The 17,434-nt window shown below is 40.2% G+C and overlaps 1 protein-coding gene across 1 annotated transcript; it reads right to left on the reverse strand.

Annotated features, from left to right (window-relative positions):
- Window positions 1-233: 233 nt before the first annotated feature.
- On the reverse strand, window positions 234-7,263 carry si:dkey-27i16.2 (regulator of cell cycle RGCC-like). Its single transcript, XM_046324070.1, has 5 exons — window positions 7,112-7,263; window positions 6,649-6,834; window positions 5,925-6,005; window positions 2,962-3,024; window positions 234-927 (listed from the first exon to the last, which is right to left on the reverse strand). Exons 1-5 carry the CDS (start codon window positions 7,131-7,133, stop codon window positions 920-922), a joined length of 360 nt encoding a protein of 119 aa, XP_046180026.1. The 5' UTR covers window positions 7,134-7,263; the 3' UTR covers window positions 234-919.
- Window positions 7,264-17,434: the final 10,171 nt, after the last annotated feature.

Here is a 17,434-nt window from a genome sequence, read left to right on the forward strand (position 1 = left end):
CTTCTACATCTGCATTGCTTGCTGTTTGGGGATTTAGGCTGGGTTTCTGTATAGCACTTTGTGACATCTGCTGATATAAAATGGCCTTTATAAATACATTTGATTCCTTGATTGATTGATTAATGTATCATGTGAAATTACATTTGCTCACTTACTTTTCACTGTACATTTTACACCCACTTGTTTTTAGACTATTCAATTGCTTTTGAATAACTTAAAAATACAGCAAAAGTTTTTTTAACTATCTTTATTCATCTGCGCATTCATCTGTACAAAAATCATCATCATCATCACCATCATCATCATCATCATCAGGTTAGGCAGTGGTCTGTTTGTAGTATAGGCAATATAATACTGTATATCACTTCCGACTTTACAATATAAAAGTCATCATTTTGAAGAATAACTATACATGGGGGAGGTCTAACACATTGGGTTGTGATGAGGACAACGGATTTCACTATTATAAGGCCTTCCATCAGGAAACAGCAGGTTGGCATAGACCCTATGTTTCCCACTATAGATCTTGTGATTAGCAAGTGTTGTACTTGGATGCCATTTCACACACATCATGTTCTCCTATTGAAAAGACTCACGTTGACTATCCAACAGCTCTGTTTAGCTGTGAATACGGCACCATTCTGAGGGAAGGGATGTAGTCTACCACCTCAGGTCCAGTGGTGTTCTAAATGTTGGAACATGATGCCCTTTTAATTCCTCATGTTTATCCTTTTTCCCCCCAAAGGGGCCAAGAGAGAGCTGGCTTTCTCCGAACAGAACTGTTTTAGATCAGTGTGGTTGTGTGTTCAGAGGTAGCCAGCCGTGCAGCCTCTGGTCTGTTCTCTCTTCGCTCTCCCCGTGGTCTCTGCAGCTCTCTCTCTCAGTCTCCGTCTCTCCCCATCTCTCTCCGTCTCTCCGCTCACATCTCTGTCAGACAGACACAAACAAACACACAGTCATTAGCATGCAGCAGTCTGGTACAGATGCAGAGATCAGTTATGATTCATCGGGAACAGCACTTATCTGTGTCTGATAACACGGTGTGTGTGTGTGTGTGTGTGTGTGTGTGTGTGTGTGTGTGTGTGTGTGTGTGTGTGTGTGTGTGTGTGTGTGTGTGTGTGTGTGTGTGTGTGTGTGTGTGTGTGTGTGTGTGTGTGTGTGTGTGTGTGTGTGTGTGTGTGTGTGTGTGTGTGTGTGTGTGTGTGAGTCGGCGTGCATGTCTGTGTGTGTGTGAGGCGGCATGCATGTCTGTGTGTGTGTGTGTGAGGCGGCGTGTCATGTCTGTGTGTGTGTGTGTGAGGCGGCGTGCATGTCTGTGTGTGTGTGTGTGTGTGTGTGAGGCGGCGTGCATGTCTGTGTGTGTGTGTGTGTGTGTGTGTGTGTGTGTGTGTGTGTGTGTGTGTGTGTGTGTGTGTGTGTGTGTGTGTGTGTGTGTGTGTGTGTGTGTGTGTGTGTGTGTGTGTGTGTGTGTGTGTGTGTGTGTGTGTGTGTGTGTGTGTGTGTGTGTGTGTGTGTGTGTGTGTGTGTGTGAGTGTGTTCATGTCTGTGTGTGTGTGTGTGTGTGTGTGTGTGTGTGTGTGTGTGTGTGTGTGTGTGTGTGTGTGTGTGTGTGTGTGTGTGTGTGTGTGTGTGTGTGTGTGTGTGTGTGTGTGTGTGTGTGTGTGTGTGTGTGTGTGTGTGTGTGTGTGTGTGTGTATCTTCATCTCTGTGTGTTCTCAAACAGCACTGCCTCTCTGCTGATAGTGGTAAGATAGTCATGTACTATAGACTACTATCACTGGAGGGTGTGTAGATAGCCCACCTCAACCCTGCAGACATGGCATTTAGACACTAGAGGAGATCTGGGATTCAGCTGGATACTGCATTTAGACACTAGAGGAGATCTGGGATTCAGCTGGATACTGCATTTAGACACTAGAGGAGATCTGGGATTCAGCTGGATACTGCATTTAGACACTAGAGGAGCTGTGATTCAGCTGGATACTACAAGGATGAGACCCAGTTTGAGTTCCAAATAGCACCCTATTCCCTCATAGGGCTTTATTACCTCATAGGGCTCTGGTCAAAAGTAATGCACTATGCTGCTTGTAGGTTACTGGCTACTAGCTGGTCTACGTGTTAGCATCTCAATGGAAAAGGAAATCGATAACATTAAAGGCCTAACTAGCAGAAAATAAATGAATCATATTAAAGGCCTATAGAAAATAAACTGCATGATACACTGACCTCAGCTGTCATTGAAACACTAGACTAAAGAGATAGAAACACTAGACTAAAGAGATAGAAACACTAGACTAAAGAGATAGAAACACTAGACTAAAGAGATAGAAACACTAGACTAAAGAGATAGAAACACTAGACTAAAGAGATAGAAACACTAGACTAAAGAGATAGAAACACTAGCCTAAAGAGATAGAAACACTAGACTAAAGAGATAGAAACACTAGACTAAAGAGATAGAAACACTAGACTAAAGAGATAGAAACACTAGACTAAAGAGATAGAAACACTAGACTAAAGATATATAGAGAGATTGAAACACTAGGCTAAAGATATATAGAGAGATTGAAACACTAGACTAAAGATATATAAGGAGATTGAAACACTACACTAGAGATATATAAAGAGATTGAAACACTAGACTATATATATAGAGAGAGATTGAAACACTAGACTAAAGAGATATAAAGAGATTGAAACACTAGACTAAAGATATATAAAGAGATTGAAACACTAGACTAGAGATATATAAAGAGATTGAAACACAAGACTAAAGAGATATAAAGAGATTGAAACACTAGACTAAAGAGATATAAAGAGATTGAAACACTAGACTAAAGAGATATAAAGAGATTGAAACACTAGACTAAAGAGATATAAAGAGATTGAAACACTAGACTAAAGAGATATAAAGAGATTGTCCAGCTGTGGAGGATTTTTGTTTTGTTTTGAGATGCATACCAGCAAGTTCTCGGTCCAAACTGTCAATGAATCTCTGTAGGTCTCCTGTGTCTCCCATTCTGGCTGAAGAGAAAATGGAGAGCATGTGAGAATGGAGAAAAAGAGAGTGGTTGAATGGAACATTTCTGTGGAGAGATGCAGCAGTAGCAGCTCTATGTTCACTGGCATTTCCTCCTTTGGATCAGAGCAGGAAATGGGATCCAACTCCCAGAATTATATAAGAAGAACCTGCATCCCAAATGACACCCTATTCCCTAGAGCCCTTAGGGCCCTGGTTAATTGTAGTGGACTATATAGGAAATAGGGTACCATTTGGAACACAATGAAGGAGTCAGGACACAACCCCTGGTTTTACCAAGATGGAAAATAAGATTCACAGACTCGTATTCAGCTGTTTTTATTTTAAAAATCTCCTCTTAAACAGCCCATAATATAAAACTCCACTGAGCCAGTGAGGCGCCTGCAGCACACCTCAGACTGACTGACGTGGATATTATAGTGTTATGTATGGCTTATGTATGCTTTATGTATTGCTATGTATGTCTAATGCATCTCTTAAGTAATGCTATGTAAGTCAAATGTATGTCTTTAGTAGTGTTATCCATGTCAAATGTATGTCTTTAGTAGTGTTATGCATGTCTAAATGTATGTCTTTAGTAGTGTTATGTCTGTCAAATGTATGTCTTTAGTAGTGTTATGTCTGTCTAATGTATGTCTTTAGTAGTGTTATGCATGTCTAATGTATGTCTTTAGTAGTGTTATCCATGTCAAATGTATGTCTTTAGTAGTGTTATGTCTGTCTAATGTATGTCTTTAGTAGTGTTATCCATGTCAAATGTATGTCTTTAGTAGTGTTATGCATGTCTGTCTAATGTATGTCTTTAGTAGTGTTATGCATGTCAAATGTATGTCTTTAGTAGTGTTATGTTTGTCTGTCTAATGTATGTCTTTAGTAGTGTTATGCATGTCTGTCAAATGTATGTCTTTAGTAGTGTTATCCATGTCAAATGTATGTCTTTAGTAGTGTTATGCATGTCTAATGTATGTCTTTAGTAGTGTTATGCATGTCAAATGTATGTCTTTAGTAGTGTTATGTCTGTCTAATGTATGTCTTTAGTTGTGTTATGCATGTCTAATGTATGTCTTTAGTTGTGTTATGCATGTCTAATGTATGTCTTTAGTAGTGTTATGTCTGTCTAATGTATGTCTTTAGTTGTGTTATGCATGTCTAATGTATGTCTTTAGTAGTGTTATGTCTGTCTAATGTATGTCTTTAGTTGTGTTATGTCTGTCTAATGTATGTCTTTAGTAGTGTTATGTCTGTCTAATGTATGTCTTTAGTTGTGTTATGCATGTCTAATGTATGTCTTTAGTAGTGTTATGTCTGTCTAATGTATGTCTTTAGTTGTGTTATGTCTGTCTAATGTATGTCTTTAGTTGTGTTATGCATGTCTAATGTATGTCTTTAGTTGTGTTATGTCTGTCTAATGTATGTCTTTAGTAGTGTTATGTCTGTCTAATGTATGTCTTTAGTAGTGTTATGTCTGTCTAATGTATGTCTTTAGTAGTGTTATGTCTGTCTAATGTATGTCTTTAGTAGTGTTATGTCTGTCTAATGTATGTCTTTAGTAGTGTTATGTCTGTCTAATGTATGTCTTTAGTTGTGTTATGCATGTCTAATGTATGTCTTTAGTTGTGTTATGCATGTCTAATGTATGTCTTTAGTTGTGTTATGCATGTCTAATGTATGTCTTTAGTAGTGTTATGCATGTCAAATGTATGTCTTTAGTAGTGTTATGTCTGTCTAATGTATGTCTTTAGTAGTGTTATCCATGTCAAATGTATGTCTTTAGTAGTGTTATGCATGTCAAATGTATGTCTTTAGTAGTGTTATGCATGTCTGTCTAATCTATGTCTTTAGTAGTGTTATCCATGTCAAATGTATGTCTTTAGTAGTGTTATGCATGTCTGTCTAATGTATGTCTTTAGTAGTGTTATGCATGTCTGTCTAATGTATGTCTTTAGTAGTGTTATGCATGTCAAATGTATGTCTTTAGTAGTGTTATGTCTGTCTAATGTATGTCTTTAGTAGTGTTATCCATGTCAAATGTATGTCTTTAGTAGTGTTATCCATGTCAAATGTATGTCTTTAGTAGTGTTATGTCTGTCTAATGTATGTCTTTAGTAGTGTTATGCATGTCTGTCAAATGTATGTCTTTAGTAGTGTTATGCATGTCTAATGTATGTCTTTAGTAGTGTTATGCATATCTAATGTATGTCTTTAGTAGTGTTATGCATGTCTGTCTAATGTATGTCTTTAGTAGTGTTATGCATGTCTGTCTAATATATGTCTTTAGTTGTGTTATGCATGTCTGTCTAATGTATGTCTTTAGTAGTGTTATGCATGTCAAATGTATGTCTTTAGTAGTGTTATGTTTGTCTGTCTAATGTATGTCTTAAGTAGTGTTATGTATGTATAATGTATGTCTTAAGTAGTGTTATGTATGTATAATGTATGTCTTAAGTAGTGTTATGTATGTCTAATGTATGTCTTAAGTAGTGCCCCGTGTGCCAGTATAATGGAGACAGACAGACTGGTGCCCCCTCAACCAGCACTCTGTGGTCTTAACATTAACATTATTCCCTCATCTACATTAGACAATGTGGCACCCTTTCACCCAGACACACACAGCTGCTCCTACCCTAAACCCCCGCTCCACCACCCAATGATGAGGCTCAATAGCCCTGCAGCAGACAGGCTGTAGAAGCACAGCGGCTCAGCTTTGTTGTGTAAACTCAAATCAATAGTGATCTATTGTAAATGCTCTAATTATCTGTGTGAAAGTGGTAGTGATCTGTGTATGGACTGATAGTGATGTCCTACTACAACTCCATCTGGTTAGATAGCTCCGAGCTAGTTTACATGGTGATGGGTTGAGATGTAATGGTATTGGTCTCCCTACCTTTGGGCGTCACTGTTATGCCTGCAGTGTGGATCTCTTCTTCGCTGGCGTTCAAACCGTTACCCAGAAACGTCTCACTGCCTGGAGGGAGAGAGGGAGAGAGAGAGAGAGAGAGAGAGAGAGAGAGAGAGAGAGAGAGAGAGAGAGAGAGAGAGAGAGAGAGAGAGAGAGAGAGAGAGAGAGAGAGAGAGAGAGAGAGAGAGAGAGAGAGAGAGAGAGAGAGAGAGAGAGAGAGGTTAGACCACAAGAACACATCCACACGTGGCGGTTTGAGCCCTGAATGCTGATTGGCTGAAAGCTGTATAGGAATCAAACCAACAACCCTGGCATTTCAAACTCCAAGCTCTACCAACTGAGCTACAGCAGACCATTCTGGTAGCTAATGTTGAATATAACTTTCAGATTGAATGATGTGTTAAATAAGATAACGCAACCCTTCATCCACAGACAGTAATACAAATCCATTAGATGTCATGGAGAAAACGTGCATTAGTTGAAACAGTGTTATTTTGTGTGACTCTCTAATTTCATGTAAAGTTGATGCATGTTCGTGAACCGATGCTGTCGCCAGTAAAAATAAATGTAAGTGTGGGTTGATGAAAGGGGCTCAAACCGCGGCTACCCATAGGCGTATGTATTCTCCATCTGAGTCATCGTTTACGCACAAACCCCACGCATGTATGGGACACACGACCATAAAGGTGTAGACCTAAAGGCTACTCACTGCAGTCACTATTGTCCTCCACGCCGCTGTCGCTGACCACTGAGCCGTCGTCCCCTAGCCCGGTGCGTCGTTTGGCTTCAGACAAGAGCAGCTCGTATTCGTACGGAACGCTTTGGGAAGGCTCTCTCAACTCCTCAACCACGTCAGCGAACTCCTGGAGCAGATCAGTTAGCTCCAGCTCCAAGTCTGATAGGGGATTTAGAAAACGGTTTAAATTAGAGTGGGAATAATTCAATTCATGAATTATTTTTACACGTTTATTTTAATCAGCCTATTAATAATAGGACTAAAGAGATTCAAAGTTTTTTTTAAATTTGCCATTAAAAACTAAATAATGTATACCAAACTAAATCAATCCAGATTAAATCTACAACAGCAGGAATAAAATACAATAAAAAACGCTGCAATAATCAATAGCCTAATAATACAAATGTAAAAAATCAAGTCAACGCTCAAGACTCGCCTGAAAAGTTCTCTGTAGACATTCTGAAAAGCTGGAATTGTGCGTCTATGACTTATAGAAGACAGAAACTGTTCAAGAAGTGAAGTTTCACGTTGATAGGTGGGGTCTTCTGTTTATAAAGCCTCTATAGACTCTACTCACAACCGGAAAAGACGCTCTCTGCAGCACCCAATCAGGTCACTGCGCGCGGCTTCTGTGGTTACAGTAGTGAGTGGGCGTCTCGAAAGTAACAGTAAAGGGAGAGGAAACATTAATGAACGGAACCGTCTCAGAAACCCCAAGATAGATGCTTATGCAACTCCCTGAACGTCACCAGGACCTGGCTTTCGGGGCTTACACCACAAATATTTTTTTGCGCTGATGCTGCAATGGTGTAAAAATAAATTGTAGTCAACTGAATGCACCACTTAGGTAATGGAACTGTGGTTTTGTGAAACCCCCAAAGCCATCCAACCATTATAACCACTTCTCATAATGGTGCTGTATCTAGCAAGGTCACTTAATGATTCATTAGTATTCTACATAACAAACACAATAGCATGATAATGTCAGGCTACTCTTATACCAAAAACACCATGTCATTTCTTGTAACAATTTAGGATGATTGTGCTGAAATATATATAGTTTTTTGCTCTAAACATCTGATTCGTTAGGCCTGTTAGTCACCCTTACATCATTCAAGAAGATCAAAATGCCTATTCCCATGAAACTGACTGGGATCAAATGGTTGGCATGCATGCAGCACGGACGTTTCACATGTAAAACATGAAGAATTATCATTCACGATTGACAGTGATAGTGACCTCATTTATAATAAGGTAGGCCTCATTTGGTGTTTTAGGATTTTTAAAACACCAAATGTTTAGCCTCTTACAGTATGTGCAGACATAGACAATCATGCAATTTGGATGTTGTATTGTATGTATATTCTAAAAATATTTTATACAATAGGCGTCATGTCGGTACCAACTTTCATTCGGAAATTAACCTGAAACGAACAGAACTACACCACTGGTTATAAGAACTGTAAAGCAGTTGCCATGTGTGGCCAACTGGTAATTCCAGCACCGTTTTGATTGGGACTGCCTTGAGACAAGCATGGAAACTACGATTTTAGTTTTCACTGAATGTCCGTTTGGATATTTGGTTACAATTAGACTGGGAAATGTTAGCTAAATTGAGGTGAGTGTCCTGATCATTAGTCTCGCTATATAAAGCATGCAGCTCTTCTCTACACACGACTATAGTCTACTTTATGAGCTTCCCTGATCATTAGTCTCGCTATATAAAGCATGCAGCTCTTCTCTACACACGACTATAGTCTACTTTATGAGCTTCCCTGATCATTAGTCTCGCTATATAAAGCATGCAGCTCTTTTATGAGCTTCCCTGATCATTAGTCTCGCTACATGCACTATAGTCTACTTTATGAGCTTCCCTGATCATTAGTCTCGCTATATAAAGCATGCAGCTCTTCTCTACACCCGACTATAGTCTACTTTATGAGCTTCCCTGATCATTAGTCTCGCTATATAAAGCATGCAGCTCTTCTCTACACACGACTATAGTCTACTTTATGAGCTTCCCTGATCATTAGTCTCGCTATATAAAGCATGCAGCTCTTCTCTACACACGACTATAGTCTACTTTATGAGCTTCCCTGATCATTAGTCTCGCTATATAAAGCATGCAGCTCTTCTCTACACACGACTATAGTCTACTTTATGAGCTTCCCTGATCATTAGTCTCGCTATATAAAGCATGCAGCTCTTCTCTACACACGACTATAGTCTACTTTATGAGCTTCCCTGATCATTAGTCTCGCTATCATAAAGCATGCAGCTCTTCTCTACACACGACTATAGTCTACTTTATGAGCTTCCCTGATCATTAGTCTCGCTATATAAAGCATGCAGCTCTTCTCTACACACGACTATAGTCTACTTTATGAGCTTCCCTGATCATTAGTCTCGCTATATAAAGCATGCAGCTCTTCTCTACACACGACTATAGTCTACTTTATGAGCTTCCCTGATCATTAGTCTCGCTATATAAAGCATGCAGCTCTTCTCTACACACGACTATAGTCTACTTTATGAGCTTCCCTGATCATTAGTCTCGCTATATAAAGCATGCAGCTCTTCTCTACACACGACTATAGTCTACTTTATGAGCTTCCCTGATCATTAGTCTCGCTATATAAAGCATGCAGCTCTTCTCTACACACGACTATAGTCTACTTTATGAGCTTCCCTGATCATTAGTCTCGCTATATAAAGCATGCAGCTCTTCTCTACACACGACTATAGTCTACTTTATGAGCTTCCCTGATCATTAGTCTCGCTATATAAAGCATGCAGCTCTTCTCTACACAAGACTATAGTCTACTTTATGAGTCTACTTTATGAGCTTCCCTGATCATTAGTCTCATTAGTCTCGCTATATAAAGCATGCAGCTCTTCTCTACACACGACTATAGTCTACTTTATGAGCTTCCCTGATCATTAGTCTCGCTATATAAAGCATGCAGCTCTTCTCTACACACGACTATAGTCTACTTTATGAGCTTCCCTGATCATTAGTCTCGCTATATAAAGCATGCAGCTCTTCTCTACACACGACTATAGTCTACTTTATGAGCTTCCCTGATCATTAGTCTCGCTATATAAAGCATGCAGCTCTTCTCTACACACAAGACTATAGTCTACTTTATGAGCTTCCCTGATCATTAGTCTCGCTATATAAAGCATGACTATAGTCTACTTTATGAGCTTCCCTGATCATTAGTCTCGCTATATAAAGCATGCAGCTCTTCTCTACACACGACTATAGTCTACTTTATGAGCTTCCCTGATCATTAGTCTCGCTATATAAAGCATGCAGCTCTTCTCTACACACGACTATAGTCTACTTTATGAGCTTCCTGATCATTAGTCTCGCTATATAAAGCATGCAGCTCTTCTCTACACACGACTATAGTCTACTTTATGAGCTTCCCTGATCATTAGTCTCGCTATATAAAGCATGCAGCTCTTCTCTACACACGACTATAGTCTACTTTATGAGCTTCCCTGATCATTAGTCTCGCTATATAAAGCATGCAGCTCTTCACTACACACTATAGTCTACTTTATGAGCTTCCCTGATCATTAGTCTCGCTATATAAAGCATGCAGCTCTTCACTACTCGCTACACGACTATAGTCTACTTTATGAGCTTCCCTGATCATTAGTCTCGCTATATAAAGCATGCAGCTCTTCACTACACACGACTATAGTCTACTTTATGAGCTTCCCTGATCATTAGTCTCGCTATATAAAGCATGCAGCTCTTCTCTACACAAGACTATAGTCTACTTTATGAGCTTCCCTGATCATTAGTCTCGCTATATAAAGCATGCAGCTCTTCACTACACACGACTATAGTCTACTTTATGAGCTTCCCTGATCATTAGTCTCGCTATATAAAGCATGCAGCTCTTCACTACACACGACTATAGTCTACTTTATGAGCTTCCCTGATCATTAGTCTCGCTATATAAAGCATGCAGCTCTTCTCTACACACGACTATAGTCTACTTTATGAGCTTCCCTGATCATTAGTCTCGCTATATAAAGCATGCAGCTCTTCACTACACACGACTATAGTCTACTTTATGAGCTTCCCTGATCATTAGTCTCGCTATATAAAGCATGCAGCTCTTCACTACACACGACTATAGTCTACTTTATGAGCTTCCCTGATCATTAGTCTCGCTATATAAAGCATGCTATATAAAGCATGCAGCTCTTCACTACACACGACTATAGTCTACTTTATGAGCTTCCCTGATCATTAGTCTCGCTATATAAAGCATGCAGCTCTTCTCTACACACGACTATAGTCTACTTTATGAGCTTCCCTGATCATTAGTCTCGCTATATAAAGCATGCAGCTCTTCACTACACACGACTATAGTCTACTTTATGAGCTTCCCTGATCATTAGTCTCGCTATATAAAGCATGCAGCTCTTCACTACACACGACTATAGTCTACTTTATGAGCTTCCCTGATCATTAGTCTCGCTATATAAAGCATGCAGCTCTTCTCTACACACGACTATAGTCTACTTTATGAGCTTCCCTGATCATTAGTCTCGCTATATAAAGCATGCAGCTCTTCACTACACACGACTATAGTCTACTTTATGAGCTTCCCATGATCATTAGTCTCGCTATATAAAGCAGCTGCAGCTCTTCTCTACACACGACTATAGTCTACTTTATGAGCTTCCCTGATCATTAGTCTCGCTATATAAAGCATGCAGCTCTTCACTACACACGACTATAGTCTACTTTATGAGCTTCCCTGATCATTAGTCTCGCTATATAAAGCATGCAGCTCTTCACTACACACGACTATAGTCTACATTATGAGCTTCCCTGATCATTAGTCTCGCTATATAAAGCATGCAGCTCTTCACTACACACGACTATAGTCTACTTTATGAGCTTCCCTGATCATTAGTCTCGCTATATAAAGCATGCAGCTCTTCTCTACACACGACTATAGTCTACTTTATGAGCTTCCTGATCATTAGTCTCGCTATATAAAGCATGCAGCTCTTCACTACACACGACTATAGTCTACTTTATGAGCTTCCCTGATCATTAGTCTCGCTATATAAAGCATGCAGCTCTTCTCTACACACGACTATAGTCTACTTTATGAGCTTCCCTGATCATTAGTCTCGCTATATAAAGCATGCAGCTCTTCTCTACACACGACTATAGTCTACTTTATGAGCTTCCCTGATCATTAGTCTCGCTATATAAAGCATGCAGCTCTTCACTACACACGACTATAGTCTACTTTATGAGCTTCCCTGATCATTAGTCTCGCTATATAAAGCATGCAGCTCTTCACTACACACGACTATAGTCTACTTTATGAGCTTCCCTGATCATTAGTCTCGCTATATAAAGCATGCAGCTCTTCACTACACACGACTATAGTCTACTTTATGAGCTTCCCTGATCATTAGTCTCGCTATATAAAGCATGCAGCTCTTCACTACACACGACTATAGTCTACTTTATGAGCTTCCCTGATCATTAGTCTCGCTATATAAAGCATGCAGCTCTTCACTACACACTATAGTCTACTTTATGAGCTTCCCTGATCATTAGTCTCGCTATATAAAGCATGCAGCTCTTCACTACACACGACTATAGTCTACTTTATGAGCTTCCCTGATCATTAGTCTCGCTATATAAAGCATGCAGCTCTTCCCTACACACGACTACACACGACTATAGTCTACTTTATGAGCTTCCCTGATCATTAGTCTCGCTATATAAAGCATGCAGCTCTTCTCTACACACGACTATAGTCTACTTTATGAGCTTCCCATGATCATTAGTCTCTTCCCTGCTATATAAAGCATGCAGCTCTTCTCTACACACGACTATAGTCTACTTTATGAGCTTCCCTGATCATTAGTCTCGCTATATAAAGCATGCAGCTCTTCTCTACACACGTCTACTATAGTCTACTTTATGAGCTTCCCACGACTATAGATCATTTAGTCTCGCTATATAAAGCATGCAGCTCTTCTCTACACACGACTATAGTCTACTTTATGAGCTTCCCTGATCATTAGTCTCGCTATATAAAGCATGCAGCTCTTCTCTACACACGACTATAGTCTACTTTATGAGCTTCCCTGATCATTAGTCTCGCTATATAAAGCATGCAGCTCTTCACTACACACGACTATAGTCTACTTTATGAGCTTCCCTGATCATTAGTCTCGCTATATAAAGCATGCAGCTCTTCACTACACACGACTATAGTCTACTTTATGAGCTTCCCTGATCATTAGTCTCGCTATATAAAGCATGCAGCTCTTCTCTACACACGACTATAGTCTACTTTATGAGCTTCCCTGATCATTAGTCTCGCTATATAAAGCATGCAGCTCTTCACTACACACGACTATAGTCTACTTTATGAGCTTCCCTGATCATTAGTCTCGCTATATAAAGCATGCAGCTCTTCTCTACACACGACTATAGTCTACTTTATGAGCTTCCCTGATCATTAGTCTCGCTATATAAAGCATGCAGCTCTTCACTACACACTATAGTCTACTTTATGAGCTTCCCTGATCATTAGTCTCGCTATATAAAGCATGCAGCTCTTCACTACACACGACTATAGTCTACTTTATGAGCTTCCCTGATCATTAGTCTCGCTATATAAAGCATGCAGCTCTTCACTACACACGACTATAGTCTACTTTATGAGCTTCCCTGATCATTAGTCTCGCTATATAAAGCATGCAGCTCTTCTCTACACACGACTATAGTCTACTTTATGAGCTTCCCTGATCATTAGTCTCGCTATATAAAGCATGCAGCTCTTCACTACACACTATAGTCTACTATAGTCTACATTTATGAGCTTCCCTGATCATTAGTCTCCCTGATCATTAGCTATATAAAGCATGCAGCTCTTCTCTACACACGACTATAGTCTACTTTATGAGCTTCCCTGATCATTAGTCTCGCTATATAAAGCATGCAGCTCTTCTCTACACACGACTATAGTCTACTTTATGAGCTTCCCTGATCATTAGTCTCGCTATATAAAGCATGCAGCTCTTCACTACACACGACTATAGTCTACTTTATGAGCTTCCCTGATCATTAGTCTCGCTATATAAAGCATGCAGCTCTTCACTACACACGACTATAGTCTACTTTATGAGCTTCCCTGATCATTAGTCTCGCTATATAAAGCATGCAGCTCTTCACTACACACTTTATGAGCTTCCCTGATCATTAGTCTATAGTCTACTTTAATCATTAGTCTCGCTATATAAAGCATGAGCTTCCCTGATCATTAGTCTCGCTATATAAAGCATGCAGCTCTTCACTACACACGACTATAGTCTACTTTATGAGCTTCCTGATCATTAGTCTCATTAGCTATATAAAGCATGCAGCTCTTCACTACACACACGACTATAGTCTACTTTATGAGCTTCCCTGATCATTAGTCTCGCTATATAAAGCATGCAGCTCTTCACTACACACGACTATAGTCTACTTTATGAGCTTCCCTGATCATTAGTCTCGCTATATAAAGCATGCAGCTCTTCACTACACACGACTATAGTCTACTTTATGAGCTTCCCTGATCATTAGTCTCGCTATATAAAGCATGCAGCTCTTCTCTACACACGACTATAGTCTACTTTATGAGCTTCCCTGATCATTAGTCTCGCTATATAAAGCATGCAGCTCTTCTCTACACACGACTATAGTCTACTTTATGAGCTTCCCTGATCATTAGTCTCGCTATATAAAGCATGCAGCTCTTCTACACACGACTATAGTCACACGACTATAGTCTACTTTATGAGCTTCCCTGATCATTAGTCTCGCTATATAAAGCATGCAGCTCTTCACTACACACGACTATAGTCTACTTTATGAGCTTCCTGATCATTAGTCTCGCTATATAAAGCATGCAGCTCTTCACTACACACGACTATAGTCTACTTTATGAGCTTCCCTGATCATTAGTCTCGCTATATAAAGCATGCAGCTCTTCTCTACACACGACTATAGTCTACTTTATGAGCTTCCCTGATCATTAGTCTCGCTATATAAAGCATGCAGCTCTTCACTACACACGACTATAGTCTACTTTATGAGCTTCCCTGATCATTAGTCTCGCTATATAAAGCATGCAGCTCTTCTCTACACACGACTATAGTCTACTTTATGAGCTTCCCTGATCATTAGTCTCGCTATATAAAGCATGCAGCTCTTCTCTACACACGACTATAGTCTACTTTATGAGCTTCCTGATCATTAGTCTCGCTATATAAAGCATGCAGCTCTTCTCTACACACGACTATAGTCTACTTTATGAGCTTCCCTGATCATTAGTCTCGCTATATAAAGCATGCAGCTCTTCTCTACACACGACTATAGTCTACTTTATGAGCTTCCCTGATCATTAGTCTCGCTATATAAAGCATGCAGCTCTTCTCTACACACGACTATAGTCTACTTTATGAGCTTCCCTGATCATTAGTCTCGCTATATAAAGCATGCAGCTCTTCACTACACACGACTATAGTCTACTTTATGAGCTTCCCTGATCATTAGTCTCGCTATATAAAGCATGCAGCTCTTCACTACACACGACTATAGTCTACTTTATGAGCTTCCCTGATCATTAGTCTCGCTATATAAAGCATGCAGCTCTTCACTACACACGACTATAGTCTACTTTATGAGCTTCCCTGATCATTAGTCTCGCTATATAAAGCATGCAGCTCTTCACTACACACTATAGTCTACTATAGTCTACTTTATGAGCTTCCTACACACGACTGATCTTCCCTGATCATTAGTCTCGCTATATAAAGCATGCAGCTCTTCACTACACACGACTATAGTCTACTTTATGAGCTTCCCTGATCATTAGTCTCGCTATATAAAGCATGCAGCTCTTCACTACACACGACTATAGTCTACTTTATGAGCTTCCCTGATCATTAGTCTCGCTATATAAAGCATGCAGCTCTTCTCTACACACGACTATAGTCTACTTTATGAGCTTCCCTGATCATTAGTCTCGCTATATAAAGCATGCAGCTCTTCTCTACACACTATAGTCTACTTTATGAGCTTCCCTGATCATTAGTCTCGCTATATAAAGCATGCAGCTCTTCTCTACACACTATAGTCTACTTTATGAGCTTCCCTGATGTTTTCCTGAACCTTCCAATACTTTCCTGATGCATTTCAGTCACTTAGCCTACTGATGCGAATACACATTTGTACACATTTCCCATTGGCTATTCAAGTCATTTGACATGTGTTTTCATTGTTTAACAAGGCTACATGGTATACAACATTTCAATAACAATATAGCTGAAACCACTACTGCTTTCATTGACAGCCTACTGAATTTATTCTCGTAATTGTAGGCTAGGCTACTTGCTGATAGATTATTTGAAGTATTATAGTAACAGTAGGTCTACCTACACAATAACCTCATATGGGGTTACTGATCACAGTCGATTGAATGAACAAGAAGAAGTGTTGATTCATTTATTTGGAAAGAAAGAAAACATAGCCCTGCAGGAAGGGGTCCTGGAAGTGCTATAGATAAAATTAAATACGTTTGTCAAATGAAATAATTACTCCTGTCTCTAAATGAAATCATGTCAAATACTACACTAGTATAATTTAGCCTCAGAGGATCAATAGTGTATTTAAAATGTAAATTAAATGCTTTAGATTGTGTTTTGTCACATTATGAGCGCACAGGCCTCGTCTACAGTCTGGAATCCCGCAAATAGCCAGTACGTATGTTACCACGGTTACAGAGAAGAACCTTTTGTATGTCATATCTAACATCTCATATTCTGTTGTTCTGTTCACCAGAACCATTCAGATAATCATTTTACATTTACTTTCAATTAGTCAATTCCTCAAACCACTAAACCAGAGAAAAACGCTACAGGAAGAAGGAAAAGAATACTGAGTAACCAGTTGTTCTGATTGGCTGCTGCACACTGTTCAATCAGCTTATTAGGTTACCTGTAGTGGGAGGGGCACAAGGTGTGTGAGTGTTGGCACATCAGTTCCCAGGTAGGCTACAGGGATCCAGCCCCAGTCTTCCTCCCTACACTAGTCTGGCAGAGTGACAGGTGGGAGGGTAGGTGAGAAGGAGAGGGTGTTAACAGTACCCAGGTAGGCTACAGGTACAGCTACCTCCCAGTCTTCCTCCCTACACTAGTCTGGCAGAGTGACAGGTGGGAGGGTAGGTGAGAAGGAGAGGGTGTTAACAGTACCCAGGTAGGCTACAGGTACAGCTACCTCCCAGTCTTCCTCCCTACACTAGTCTGGCAGAGTGACAGGTGGGAGGGTAGGTGAGAAGGAGAGGGTGGCAGGTAGGCTACAGGTACAGCTACCTCCCAGTCTTCCTCCCTACACTAGTCTGGCAGAGTGACAGGTGGGAGGGTGGGAGAGAAGGAGAGGGTGTTAACTGTACCCAGGTAGGCTACAGGTACAGCTACCTCCCAGTCTTCCTCCCTACACTAGTCTGGCAGAGTGACAGGTGGGAGGGTAGGTGAGAAGGAGAGGGTGTTAACAGTACCCAGGTAGGCTACAGGTACAGCTACCTCCCAGTCTTCCTCCCTACACTAGTCTGGCAGAGTGACAGGTGGGAGGGTAGGTGAGAAGGAGAGGGTGTTAACAGTACCCAGGTAGGCTACAGGTACAGCTACCTCCCAGTCTTCCTCCCTACACTAGTCT

This window comes from Oncorhynchus gorbuscha, linkage group LG23 (assembly GCF_021184085.1).
Source record: "Oncorhynchus gorbuscha isolate QuinsamMale2020 ecotype Even-year linkage group LG23, OgorEven_v1.0, whole genome shotgun sequence".
Classification (NCBI taxonomy): Eukaryota; Metazoa; Chordata; class Actinopteri; order Salmoniformes; family Salmonidae; genus Oncorhynchus; species Oncorhynchus gorbuscha.